Raw genomic sequence first — 14,822 nt, 5'->3', positions numbered from 1 at the left:
TGGAGCAGCTGATGGTGAAGTTAGAGCCCCTGGACACCTGAAGCTCCTGCTGCTGCGCCATGGAGACCCCATTCATGAAGGACACAGAGATGATTGGCTGAACCAGCAGGTCTGTAAACATACAGATGATGCAAGGTGAGTTCACATCAACCTTCTGCTCAAAAAAAATAAAGCAGGATCTCAGTCGGGTGCACTCTCTCCAAAACCATTTACTGTAAACACCAGAGCATATGTCTGCTCCTCCAGCCCTCTCTCGAACCATCAACCTCCAGTTTTCCTGTCTGGTGGACATTTGCTTCCAATCTGCTGTCCAATTCTATTTGTATTCTTCAATGCAATGTGAACTCACATTTTGAGTTTGTAACTGGAGCTGGTTTGATGCTCATTTCTCATCCTTTTACTGCTCCTGGGATATAATCTCCTTTTCTCTTTTGTCATTGGCTCTTTGGGACACAGTGCAGCTTTTACCACTTCGTTGTTTGGTGAATGAGTGAGCATTGATTGTCTACAACAAATGCAAAAGTCAAGGAAAAAATTCCTTTCTAATGTAATTTTTACATTGGGTATTAATATGTGTTAAGTTTTAGTTTTCAAAGTTTTCATGTCACAGTTTTACAAATGATTCCACTACTTATGTCCAGGTACTTTTTTGGTGTTACTACTTAAGTATCAGCTAACTGAGCAGTTTTGATCTTTTGGGGTTCAGACGGTAACTCTTTTTGCCATTTTGGAAAATCCTGAGATGGTTAAGTTACTGAAAGACTGAACAGGAATTCAGGTGTCTTTACTGGTGAAGCAGATAATAAATAACTGACATCTCCATAAAAATGGAATGAAGCACTTGATAAATTGTCCCAGAAAGTATGAACATATTTGAGAAGAGCAGTGATCCTGACAAACAAGAAGTAAACCCTGCAAAGTGGATAACATAAGGATATGTGATAAATGATTGTGCTTACCTTTGCAGGTGACGTTCAGGGTTAGGGAAGAGGAATATAATTTTGCACAGTCTCTCAGAGCAGATCCGGAGTGAACACAATCAGGCTCAATTTTCAACACAGAAATCTCAGAAGGCTCATTTTTCCATTGTATAGAAAATGCAGAGCCACAGCCCAAATGTTCACAGACGACATGTGCCTCCTTCAGTTCCCAGTCAAAATAATCGATTGTTCTCCACTTTCCCACTTTCACCTCCAGCATGCCTGCACAGCGACTGGCTTGACCCACCAACCTGACAGGTTCTGAACAGAAAGCAGAGTAGCTACATAAGTTGTTATTTTAACAGCGTCGAGTTATTTTCCCTGAGAATCTCTTCTGGGTATGTTTGAGATAAATGCTGTTAAATTCTGCCCCACACAAAACTGTTTAAACCTTATTGATGAAACACTACAGCACGACCTGGAAATCTAAAGAAAATGACCAAAGTAAAACTGTATTTAACCTCTTTGATGTTCACTTGTTTAACACTCTGAGAGAGCAAAGAGCCGTCAGCCTGCTCTCAGAGTCTCCTGTCATCAACCTCTGGTGTGAGGAGGACGTTCTTCCACGCTTCTTCTCCCTTCTTCTCTGCGTTGCACACAAAAAATCTAACCTGAATTGCAATTAAAATTAAAACTTTAATAATTCTGTTTTGCAGTGTTAGTCAGTAAGTGACTGGCTGCTCCCGTATGGGATTAGAACGATGCCACCTTATCCCATAGTCCAGCCAATAATGCGATTCACATTCCTATACGCAGCTAATCAACGTCGTTGACAGGCTATGACAGCGTCCTTATGTGCCGACACCGGTGTTTTAGCTAGTAAAGCGGCGTGGCTGATGAGGAGTGAAGCCATGTTAATGACAACGTGTACAACCATTGGAGATGTGAGCAGGACAGACGGAACAATTGACGGAAAAAGTGTGGACTTTATACCAGTTTTTAAATTGTGTTGATAGGCCACGTAAAACCAGAGTTATGATAAAAATATCTGCAATGTTTGGTTTTCTTCCTGAATACTGTCGTTGTTTATATTTACTGCGGGAAGAAACGGTAAAAACGGCGTTTTATAAGGAAAACGCTCGAAAGCACTCTCTGTATGTGAGCAAAAACAAAACCAAAAAAACCCCACCCTTTCCTATTGGTCGAAAAATGTACCATGTCGACCAATCAAAAAATGATATGGCAACATGCCATTTAGTTGTTTGGGGGGGGGTTAGGAGCGACTGCGGTGTTTTGAGATGTGACAGATTTGCGACGTTTAGCACAAATCTTGTGTAGTTAGTGTGTAGTTAGTGTGTAGTGTAGTCAATAGTTTTGTTGGTGTGTCAGAACAATGAGGCGACTGCTGAATGTTACCCCAGATAGCAAGACGACATTGAATTGATGTTGATTTTTCATCCGATCCGTCGTTATGGTCGGGGTTGAAATGCCAATGTTGTAACAACATTGAAATACTGTGGTAAACCGGCGGTTTTACTATAGGGACGTTGTAATGATGTTGATTTACCGTTGGTTTTTTGTCATTGATATTTGATCTATTTGTAGTCGACCAGGTGACAACAACATTTATAGTTGACCATCATTCGGCGCCAGTCACCATCAAAAAGCCGCCGATTTGTAGTTGAGCGTTAAATTGCATTGCAACTGATCGGGTATAAAGTACCAGAGAAAGTAGATTTATTGTTCATTTGTTATCAATGACTTGGTCTAGTTCACCAGCTTTAAAAAATCGCGTCGACGTGCAATTTATGTGTAGTTGACCGGGAAATAAAAGCAGCGATCACTTGGACTATTCCGCAGCACCCCTCTCAGTGGTACATCCCTCCAGGTAACCATTGTCTTGTACAGTAGAGCGGGACATTAGATTTACTCTCAGCGGAATTGACCGGAGAAGGCATCAGTTCATGCACTGCACTGGCCTGCACCACGATTAGTATAAGGTAAGAATGAATGAATTTTGTTCTATTCGTTATTTCCACGGTTGCATTTGAATAACAGTAAAAAACTCGTTAATGTACAGTTTCGGACAAAATGTGGGAGCCTGAAATTGTGTCTACTTTCATCTTACTATCCGGCAACAAATAAATTGCACTGCGAACAAAGTCTATCAACAAAGAAAACATTTTCGTTTCATACTTTTCCGTTATATTCCCTTACAAAGCTAGCTTTAACGCTTCGAGGGTTCCTTTGTTAATAATAATAATAATAATAATAATAATAATAATGATGATACATTTTATTTATAGGCGCCTTTCAGACCCTCAAGGTCACCTTACAGTAGCACGTAAACAATACCATAAAAAACATTAAAAAAAATGTATATATAGCAAACATGGTAGATAAAATTTAGACATAAACAGTCATAAAAGTATAAAAGCAAATATAAAAACTGAGCAAGGTAAAAATGGCCTAAGACAGATCAGGTGTATGCAATTCTAAACAGATGGGTTTTGAGTAGTGATTTAAAAGAGGTGAGACAGTGTGTGGTCCATAGAGCAAGTGGAAGTGCATTCCAAAGTCTCGGGGCAGAACAACTAAAGGCTCTGAGTCCCATGGTAGTCAGGCGAGCAGGTGGAACTGACAGAAGGGAAGCTGAAGAAGAGCGGAGTGTACGAAGGGGTGAGTATGTATGGAGAAGATCGGATAGATATGGAGGAGCGAGGTTATGAAGCGCTTTGAAAGTGAGAAGCAGGATCTTGAAATTGACACGGAGGTGAATTGGGAGCCAATGGAGCTGTTTAAGAACAGGTGTTATATGTTCAGTGGATCTAGTTCTGGAAATAATACGAGCAGCTGTATTTTGAACCAACTGCAGTTTATGGAGGGATTTATGAGGTAGACCATAGAGAAGAGAATTACAGTAATCCAGACGAGATGTGACAAGAGCATTGACAAGTATGGCGGTACTGTGTGGTGTGAGTGAGGGATGAAGACGGTTAATATTACGGAGATGAAAGTAGGAAGACCGAGTGATATTATTTATATGTGCTGTGAAGGACAGAGTGCTATCGAGGATGACACCAAGACTCTTAACCTGAGGGGAGGGTGTGACAACAGAGTTATCAATGGATAATGAAAGACTGGTTGGAACTGTAGTCAGTTTTGATCTGGTGCCTATTAAAATGAATTCTGTTTTATTGCCATTAAGTTTAAGAAAGTTGTGAGTAAACCAGACCTTGATTTCACTTAAACAGTCAGAAATGGATGTGGGTGGGAGAGTAGCTGTGGGTTTGGAGGATAGGTAGAGCTGGGTGTCATCTGCATAGCAGTGAAACTGGATGTTATGCTTCCTGTTCTTGCCGTCGCCTTGGTTGGTCAAGGAGGCGCAAATTACAGAAAATGGTTGAGGCAGCAGAGTCAGATATACTCAGGCACTTTAAAGAGATGGTTGCTGAAAAACATAACCAAAACGGCAATGCACAAGTTACGGGAGTGATACATCTCCTGCTGTCAGGCCTGCAGGTATCAGGCTGTTGTTCTCCTTTATCTCATAGTGGACAAAGTATTTTTTGGTGTGGCATCAAATTTGATGTAGAACAGCGGATTGTTCTGTAAATAGTTTTGAATGTTTATTTTTAAAAAACCCCACCTTGGCTGAATTTTTCCGTAAACAGCAGCAAAAAACTAAATTTTTTACCTAACTCAGTTGCTTGTTTAAAGTCTCTCCCAGACCACAGACTCATAATACAAGTCAGAGCTTTATAAAAAAAGAAAAAAGAAAAAAAGAAAAAGTTGTGTTTTCAAAATTGGAGTTCACGTTATTTTTACTTCCAATAGTGTTAACATACTACACAGGTCATGAACAAGATTTTTTTTTTAATTTTCATTGTAACTTAATTAAAAGTAGTCTAGCATAAATGTAAATGCTGTAATTTGATTATTTTAATAAACCATGTAACTTGGATGGATTCGACACATGAAAAATTAGATGGAACGTTGCTTCTCAGCATTCTCCTCAATATCTTTCACTTTTCTCCTCCTTCTCCTCCTCCAGTCTCCAACAATTAAGTTAATCTGGGAACTGTTTATTTAGACACGGACTCCTCGCAGGTCCAAGAAACTGACTGTATCTGTCTACAGGCTTGTCTCTCTGTTTTTCTGCCTTTGTCTCTGGGCAGGCAGGTGAGTAAAAATGACTAAGTTCTTCAATTCAAACAGGCTTAAAGGAATTAGTGCTGAAGCTCTGGCATATATGCAAAAACAACTACGAGGCTTCGTTCGTCTGGCCAGAGTAACGTGATCAACGATGTCCAAAGATTCATTCATCACTTTTATGGTGCCTGTGATCCAGTGGATTACAAAGGATTAAATGATTGGTAGGACCATTTATGTGTATAATGTATAGAAATATACATATACATTACAATATTACATTTAAACGTACCTATCCCCTGGTTTATTACATGAGCATGTGGATGCAGGGACCTTACAGCACAGGCATACTGCCAACATGCATTTAAAATGTGTTGGGAGTATGCAGAGAGTCATCAGTAAAAGAATTAAGTGAGTTTGAACCACATCAAAGCTGCAGCTCCTCTTTACCTGAGCAGGTGAGTCCAACAGCTTTGCCAGGTGAGCAGCTGTTTCGAGCTGAGCCTGAGCTTCTACAGTCCAGGAGAGCAGACTCATGGCCTCCACACTGGAACTCTTTGCTCCACACTGGAGCCTCCACTTCTCCATAGAGCGCCCCCTGGAGGGCCGAAGGAGGCTCACAGCCGAGCTCCCTACAGACCACCTCTGCATCCTGCTGGTCAAAGTCAGCTTCACACACTGAGGACCAGCTCTGGTTAGACTTCACCTCCAGTCTGCCTGAACACAGACTGGAACCATTCAGCAGCCTGACAGAGTCTGGAGACATCAGAGAAGATCAAACAGAGAGATCAGAGACAGCAGACACACGTTTCAGCTGTCAGTGATTTGTTTTTGTGGTGTATCAATATCAGCAAATATTTGCTACATTTTTGACATTTTCTGAGAAATTAAATTGTACTATTTTAGAGAATGCTCCAAAGATTCAAAAGGGTCACTTTAAAAAGGTGCCTTGACTACAGGTGGCTGTGTATGTGTCAGGATACTGATGAACCACGGATGGACTGATAGAAGAAGTCTTTTCAGGCTTTTCTGCTGCTGCAGATGATGTGCTACTATTCTACCTGGTCTTTGTGTCTGGTACATTAGTGTCACTGATGGGCTGACCTGAGCAGGTGAGCTCCACGGCAGAGGAGAAGTATTCTGATGTTACACAGTTCCTCAGAGCAGATCCTGACTGAACACAGGTAGAATTGACCCCCCACACTGAGCTTTGTGAGGACTGTTCTACAGAAACAGCGGAGCCACAGTCCAGATGTTTACAGACTACAGCTGCTTCCTTCAGGGTACAGTCAATGAATTGCAATGGTTTCCACTCTCCCAGATGTTTCACCTGCAGTGTACCTCCACAGCGATTGGCTCCTCCCACCAACCTGACATCATCAGACTCTGAACAGAAAGCAGAGCGTCATCAGTAAAAAAGCAATTTTACTTCTGCAAAGATGAGAGACAAATGTGAGTTATGATTTTCCCTTCAGTGATTGTTCATTTCACTTTAATTTTTCTGTGTACCTGTTGAATCTTGTTTTCTGTCAGCCTGGACGTCTGAGGAGAAAATCAGAGAACCATCAGCATAAAGCAGGATATTTCATAGAGCTCAGCTGTGGACAGACGTAACTCTCAGTGTTAGGGTGATTTTGATAATAGTTGTCATTGTTGTACTTAAATTTGTAGCCTTGTTTCAAACTGTATGATCAAAGACGTTCTTCTGTTTCTATTCTCCTCTCCTACATGTAGAATGGTGGGGGAGGGTATAGTGTTTAACTGCAGGTACATCCTCTGTAAAGGTTCTGTTTTCTTATTTAGTAAACCTCTTGCCCTTTATGGCTTCACCTATGCTTGTGTATGGTGTACCGTTAAAGGGTTTAAGCCATATACAGGGTGAGGGGAGATGACCTTTTGTGATTAGCAGCAAGTCGCACAAACACACACACATGTGCTCGCACATGCATACACACATACACAGTGCCTGACACACCACAGGGGTTTAAAATGGGTGGTGCTTGTATATTCATAGAATAAAAGGCTGCAGGGAAGGCTGGGGATGGAATCATTTGAGGTTGGATGCAGAGTTGCAGCCTGATCCGACCAGGCTTCCCTTGCAAGTTAAAATGGATCGCTGTTTGTCAGGCTTTGTTCACGGGTGATAAGTCTCTGAACCAGCGGGGCATGCAAGCGCAGACCCAGAACTCAGGTTTTGTCTGATTAGTATCTTCTGTCAGTATCTTATGTAATATCTAAATAACCAGAGTGCAGAGTACAGAAGTCAAAAACTGATTTAGAAGCAAATAAGCTTCTGATCAAGTAAGATTTAGTTCAATTCATTTTTATTTATATAGCACTGATCACTAAATCCCAATAAAAGTCACCTCAAGGTGCTGTATGGTTTTTGTTTTTCACAGATGCAGTCTTGTAAACTTTTTTAAACACATGTTGATGTTGAATCAAATCCCTGAAGAGGATGGACAGTTTCCAACTGGAAATGACACCAGTATTCTTTACTACTGGGTATTAATAGTTGTAGTTTGGTGCTATACAAATAAAATTGAATCAAATTGAACTGAATTATTAAACATAGTATGTGAAGAAGACTCCCCATTTACATTTAAAAAATTGGGCATATGATTCAAACAAGAGCAGCACAGTATTGGAGATGCAGTCAAAATTAAGAGAATTATAAATGTAACAAAGTAACATCAAAATTTCATCTATCATGTAATACCATCTGTAAAGCATCTGATTGACAAAAGCATATTTTTTTCAGCATGACAATGATCGGAAACACTGCAGTAAAAGCATACCTACACAGACAAACATAGTGGAACACTATCAGTCATAGATTGGACTCCCCAGAGCCCAAATCATCCTGACAGAGAGCAAAACAAAAGGCAGAAACACCCAAAGAAGTGCTTTGAATGTCCTTCAAGAAGAGATGACAGAAAACTGCTCAGGAAGCTCAGACTGAGCTGAAGCATGAAGCTGCTCACACCAAATATTGACTTTCAAACTTGTTTTCATTTGTACAATAAAAGCTAATCAAAGCAGTCCTACCTGAGCTCCACAGCAGCAGCACAAACAGCTGATCCATGTCCGAATAAACGTGTCTCTGTCTGCGCTCTGCTGTGATCATCAGTAGTAATATACCTGTACTGTTTTTACTTTATGGTTCTTTGTGGTACTTTATGGTTATTGGATAAAAATTGGTGATACATTGCACCGATAAACACATATGGCTAAAAGAAATGTTTGATGGTAAAAAGGAAACAAGTGTTGTGCTGCTAACTTTGAGGTTCTAAGTCACCAACGTTTAAATAAGAAAATGCCAAGAGGAAACTAGCAGCCCTGAGTCTGTATGCAAAACATAGAAACTGCATAGCAGTGCTACTTGTTCCTACACAGTTGCACATATTCTTTGTTATCATACTTTACTGCTCCAGTGAAACAACAAAATCTCATTTTAAAGTACATTCTTTGACCATCCTGTGATCTCACTTGCCATATTCTCTTAATATCTTAGAGCTATTTCCAGGGGCAAGAATGTTGATGTTAGATTCTGTTTTAAATCAGGTTGTGATCTTAAAGTCACTCTCACAGCACGGATTTTAGAGTAATGTAGAACAATTGTAATGTCAATTAGAATTCCAAACAGCCCTTTTCTCCAGTGAGGGTTATGGTGAACTTTAAGTGTTCTTTTGTGTGATTGCACATGGCCGATCACAGGACGCCAAGAATTCACTTTTTCTATACATTACCAAATTACAACAACAGTCACCTGGTAGTGAGACTGCTCGTCACACATGACAAAGTGTGTATGGACTGCATGGGGGACTGTACTTTAACTGTTAAGCTCACCTTTTGAACATGATATCTGTGTGCATTCCTTACATAATGTATAGAATAGAATAGAATAGAATAGAATAGAATAGAATAGAATGCCTTTATTGTCACTATACAGTTGTACAATGAGATACAGAGCATCTCCTACTCAGTGTAAACATGCTGGGGGGGGGTACAGTTCTGCAGTGCTATGTACATATGGACAGTATAACATAGGGAAAAAGATATATATATATATATATATATATAAAATGTACAATATACAATGTCAATATATAATGTCAGTATGGCAACGAGTTTATGACTTATCTGTTTTTCTTTTCTCAAAGATAGAAAACTTCGTAATATGTGAAGTTAAAGCACAGCCTCTCGAAATGTGTATGCATCAAATTAATGCAAATCATTCTAATTTATTTGAACAAATCTAGTGAGAAGCAACTCCTTTTTTAGCTTACTTCTCACACCTTAAACTAGATGTTAGTGTTCTCAAAGTTAACATGTCTCATGTTACCATCTTGTATTTCTAAAACACAGTCTCAGCGTATGCCCTGTAAACTCTCAGACGGAAATACCAATGATCTAGATATTCACAAAGTCCATCAGACCATCTTTAATGTCTTAAGTTTTGTTTTTTTTATGTTTTACAAAAGAAACTTCACATTTTTATATTTTAAAATGAAACCAAAGTAACATTGTGAGATATATTTTTTATTAATGATGTTGCTGCTACAATCTCAAATACTAATTATTCTGGGATTTTCATTTATTGTCAAACTGTGCGATTTTCCAAATGTGTGTGAAGTAAAATGACCTTTCTCTGATGATGCAAATGTTGTGACCAAGAATCATTCAGGATTAACAACACAAACTGTTTCGATAGCACAAACAGTCTGTCTTATAGTTCTCATGCGTTACCATTAGTTTTACAAACACATTCTTCTTCATGTCTGTTTACGTGGTTTTTATGAAACTGATTTTCAATTGTACAACTAGTGTCTAACTTTTCTTTGCTCTCCAGTATAAATGCAAGAATTTAGCAGGCTTTATTGAAACTGTCACAATTTAACACTCAGTGCCATAAACAGAGTTGTTCCGTGTTTCAATGAACACTGCTTCATATATGAAGAAAACGTTTTTCTTCAGCCTGAACTCCTGGGAAGAATATCAGAAAAAAGACCAGTTTAAAGCAGGATTTTTGGTTAGACTAACTTTATCAATCAACAAGTAAAATCTAATCCTTAAAAGCCCAATTTCCCAATTGTTACTCTACTTTATTTGTTATGATTCAATGAACTCCTTGAGGAGTACCAGTCAAGGGCAAGGACGGCCGCCTCTTTACAACGGCGGAGGAACAAGACCGACGATGGGTCCAACAAATCCTGAATCAACCAGCGCCTATGTCGACAATACCCGAAGACGCCTTCCGCCCCATGGATGACCTTCCAGTTAACGTTGGTCCAATTACCGTTGCGGAGACAAAAGCCGTGATTTGGTCAATGAAGCCTGGCCGGCCCCGGGGTTGACAAGATCTCGGTCGAGATGTTGAAAACTTACGGCCCTGCTCAATTGCTGCTGGAAGACAACGACAGCTCCTGGGGTGGGATAACTCTCCTTTTCGTTCCAGGAAAGGTCCTGTGCTCTGTGCTACTCCGATGTCTTCACTCGACGGTCGATCAGCTGCTGCGGGAAGAACAAGCCGGGTTCCGGAATGGATGATCCTGTTCAGAGCAGATTTTTGTGCTACGGACAATAATCAAACAAAGTGCCGAGCTACAGCAACGACTGTCTATCAACTTCATAGACTTTACAAAAGCGTTCGACAGCGTGAGCGATCTGGAGAATTGCCAGGTCCTGTGGCATACTGGAGATGTTCGTTAGCCTCCTGAGAAACATCTACCACGAGTCAAGCTGCTGTGTCCGTACAGATAGTGGGATTTCGGACTCGTTCGAGATCAAGACGGGAGTCCGACAAGGCTGCGTTATTTCGCCATTCCTGTTTGTGTTGGCTGTGGATTTCATCATGCGGCATACCCTGCAGGATGGCGAGCACAGAGTCCAAGGAAATGACGGACGACGAATTGCAGATCTTGATTTCACGACATTGCGCTGCTCGGATCTACTCAACACTCCATTTGTGATTTGACCACCATACTGGAAAATGAAGCGTCAAAGATCGGACTGCGGATTAGCGCTGCCAAAAGCAAAGTCATGCAGATCGGTTATGACAGAGCGAATACTCCGGTACTCGTCGGCCACTGCCCGCTTTATGAAGTCGATCAGTTCACATATCTGGGCAGTGTGATAACACCGGACGGTGGCTCGGACAAGGACATCTCCTGTCAGCTCGGAAAGGCAGCATCAGCCATGCGCAACTTGAATCCGGTTTGGAGATCGACCACCATCTCGATATCATCTAAAGTCCGTTTGTTCAATACGATAGTTGTACCGATGGCTATCCATGCGAGTGAAACATGGAAGTCGACAGCAACAATTATCCGACGACTGAATGTTTTCCAACAGCGCGGCCTCCGACGGATTCTCAAGATTTTGTATTGAGATCATGTTGCCAATGAGGAGGTACTTCAGCGCACTGCCTCACGACCGCTAGCGGACATGGTATTGGAGTGACGATTCCATTTCACCGGTCACGTTCTTCACCAACATTTATAGCCATGTTGTGGAGACCCGCCAAGGGGTCACGGAGCCGCAGACGACCAAAACAGACATGGAGACGGTCATTCATTGAGGACCTGAAAGCGGTCGATCTTTCATGGGACGAGGCTGAAGATGTGGCTGCAAACTGAGCTTGTTGGCGATCCCTTGCCGCCCAATGCGCCATCCGGCACAGGAGAAACTAAGTCTAAGTAATGATTCAATGATATGTTGTGGTTTGTTATCGCATGTGTGTGTGTGTTATGTCTGTGGCCTTTCCTTGTTTGATGCAGTTTGCATCTGCACTTTAAGGCAAGTGGTGTGTTAAATCCCACCTTTCACAAGTACATTAACAAAAAAATCTACCAGAAGCAGACAAAGAATTGCCTGCCCATCCACTGCCGACTGCTGGATATTCTGAAACAGAGAGCAGCTCATACCTGAAGCCCTTGGATACCTTTACAGTTGAATGCAAACTTGCTTTGTTGTTTTTTTATATGCAAACTGTTTTGCACATTTCTAAAATGGCAACTCAACAAATAATAGGTGGATTTAGTGAAATAGCATCAAATTTACAGCCAGACAATCAATCAGAGCAATTCTGAAAACATTTGAAAGTCGGATTGAAGAGCCTTTGCAGAAGAACTAACAGTGCTGATTTTAGAGTCCATATACAACACACATCCCATTCTTTTGGCTACGTCAGAAAGGGGCTGTCTCAGGATTATCGAAGGAGTACAGGCTTACTTACTTAAGTTAATGATCCTCTTGAGTATCTTTATGATAGAGCACATCAAAACACATTTTTACATGTTTCATTGTTTGAAGTTCTTTAAGTTTTGCTCAACCAGCCACATGTCTTAGAAAACATTGTTTTTGGAGGCGTTTGTCTACCAGGACAATACAAGTCTTTTCATAATGGGCAAAGACTTGTTACAAACTAAATGCACTTTTAGGGTGCCAGACAAACTGCATTTCAGATGGACTGGTTCTTATATGGCTCTTTTCTACTCTATCTGACCACTTAAAGCACTTACTAGTAGTGAAGCTAAACAAAATATTGTACTCTCAACTAAAAATATGTAGTGCTGTTGCCTTTCCAGTAGGTCAATTCTAGTAGTTCAAATGTCTTTAACTTAAGTAGTAGATATGAATAGAAATCTTAAAAAAAAAAAAAAAACTTAAGTAAACACCATGATGGAATTTCTTAATTTGGCACATATTCTTATATACTACATATTAGCCTTCAGTTGAGTAGACTCAAAAATACTTTGCAGCTGGTTGCTTTATTTTAAGTTTAAGTTTACTCAGCTTTTCTTTTTTTACAGTGTATTTCAATCAGTTTTTTTTTCTAATTCCCTCCATTTCATAACTGTAAAAAGCCTCCACTTGATGGGGTCACGTTTCCCTCTTCAGGCTCTAAACCTCACTGCTCACACAAACTCAGCACTTCCTGTTTCTCATTTTCAGGCACAGATTCTTCATATTGTGATAGTAGATGTTTTCTCTTATTTATTTTTACTCCATTCAAAGTCAGAATGTGCAGTCATTACAGTGGATAACACAGCACATCAGTTTGTGCTCCTCTCTGATTGTTAGAGTCTAAAATCAGCTAGAAGGTATTTTTAAAAAACTGAAATTGTATGTGTGTGTCCTACCTGAGCTCCACAGCAGCAGCAGCACTAACAGGTGATCCATGTCCAGCTACACGTCTCTCTATTCTGACCATCACGCGCTGTCCTCAGTATATTTCTGCTAACAGAAAGGGGCGGGATGGTGGGATGGGGTATGGATAGTTGATTGGTTGGTTGTTGAGCCCTGCTCCGGGTCTGTGACTCTGCTTGAACTCAGTGCTGAATCACAGTTTTAGAAACAGGAGAAAAGTTATGATTTATTATTTAAACAGCCGTAACATTAAACAAAACCTTCAGCAAAATAACATAAATACAGATCAATAATTGACAAGAAATACAAGATAAGAAACAATGGTAGCACTTTACAATAACGTCACACTATTAAGCATCAGTAAGGTATTACTAAGGCATCAGCAAGTGCTCAATTCATCATTTCTATATCAATATTCCTACTCAATATGTCATTTATGAATACAGATATGTTTATCCAGCCATTACTGTTCCACCATGTACACCTGTCACTGCTTTACATGGAGTCAATTTGGTTAGAAAAAAATACACAAGAAAAGATAATTAAACAGAAAACAGAAAAAAAATGTGAAATTAATACTAATAAATAAGATTACAATGTTTAAGTAATTAGTAAAAAGGAACCAGATTAGGTTTTGTGGTATGAAGCAAGAATGACTATCTGTGCTTATCACAGCAGAACTGAAACAGAAAACATAAAAATCTAAATGAAGGAGTTTTTTCTTCATATAAACAGCACAGATAAAATATTAAATGACTTTTCAAAAATAGTGAAGATCATAGAGAAGGTTAGTCAGTATTCACCGGTTCCTCATCCTTCCCTCTTGACCTCTAATCGCTGATGGAAGGAAAAGGCGCTTCCTGACTTTATCCTGCTTCATCCTGCAGATTTTGCTTCCTCTGAAAATTTATGATGCTGCAAAAACTATTTTCTGCTATTAGCCTCTTCACACACACTGTTAGAGCACTTTGTCTGCATTCACACACTCTCACACTCTCATGGTTCAGTACTCTCCCACCAATGCTTCAACATGCATACTCAAGGAGGCAAGGATTGAATAACTAACTTTCCCATTAGTAGATGACCCGCTCCACCTCCTGAGCCACAGACACCTGAAACCTTACAGCTGTTTATTCTGCACAGCCCTCTGTGTTTAACGAAACTGCTATGAGGCAGTAAAACACAGCAGACTGATGAGCAGGAGGCACAGAGGAGGAAAGAGATAAAGGAGGAGAAAACTGAGACAAAAGAAGGACATCAGGGTTTGCCTGAATTCAGACGATAACAGTGTGTAATAAAAGAATAGTTAATACAACAGCTGATAAAACAAAATGACTTCATTTGAAGGTGACGTTGGTTAAATATGACCTGTACACAGCTGCCACTCTGCTTCATGATCTCAGGAGTTATACGAGTGTAACGATCAATATTCATTCATGAAATCATTTTAATAGAAATGAGACAAGACTTTAAAGAAACCATACTCGCACACAGGAAAGAGTAAGTGTGATGATTCAGTTAATCACACATATCTATGGAGCCCTCCTCCCTCATGGTTTTCTGTGTCCCCCATCTTTCAGTCATCACAGAAAAGAACTT

At 40.2% G+C, this 14,822-nt stretch overlaps 1 protein-coding gene across 1 annotated transcript in view; it reads right to left on the bottom strand.

Annotated features, from left to right (window-relative positions):
* Positions 1-8,157, bottom strand: part of LOC102081779 (scavenger receptor cysteine-rich type 1 protein M160) — a 70,632-nt gene extending 62,475 nt beyond the window's left edge. The window contains exons 1-3 of the mRNA XM_025908456.1: positions 8,121-8,157; positions 6,177-6,458; positions 5,523-5,828 (exon numbers count right to left, since the gene is read on the bottom strand). Coding sequence (XP_025764241.1) covers positions 5,523-5,828; positions 6,177-6,458; positions 8,121-8,157 — 625 coding nt within the window. The remainder of the gene's footprint in view (positions 1-5,522; positions 5,829-6,176; positions 6,459-8,120) is intronic.
* Between the last annotated feature and the right edge of the window lie 6,665 nt (positions 8,158-14,822).

The sequence above is a fragment of the Oreochromis niloticus genome, linkage group LG7 (genome assembly GCF_001858045.2).
Source record: "Oreochromis niloticus isolate F11D_XX linkage group LG7, O_niloticus_UMD_NMBU, whole genome shotgun sequence".
Taxonomy (NCBI): domain Eukaryota; kingdom Metazoa; phylum Chordata; class Actinopteri; order Cichliformes; family Cichlidae; genus Oreochromis; species Oreochromis niloticus.
The sequence above is the reverse complement of the archived record's forward strand: the minus strand, read 5'-3'. Positions and strand labels throughout refer to the sequence as shown.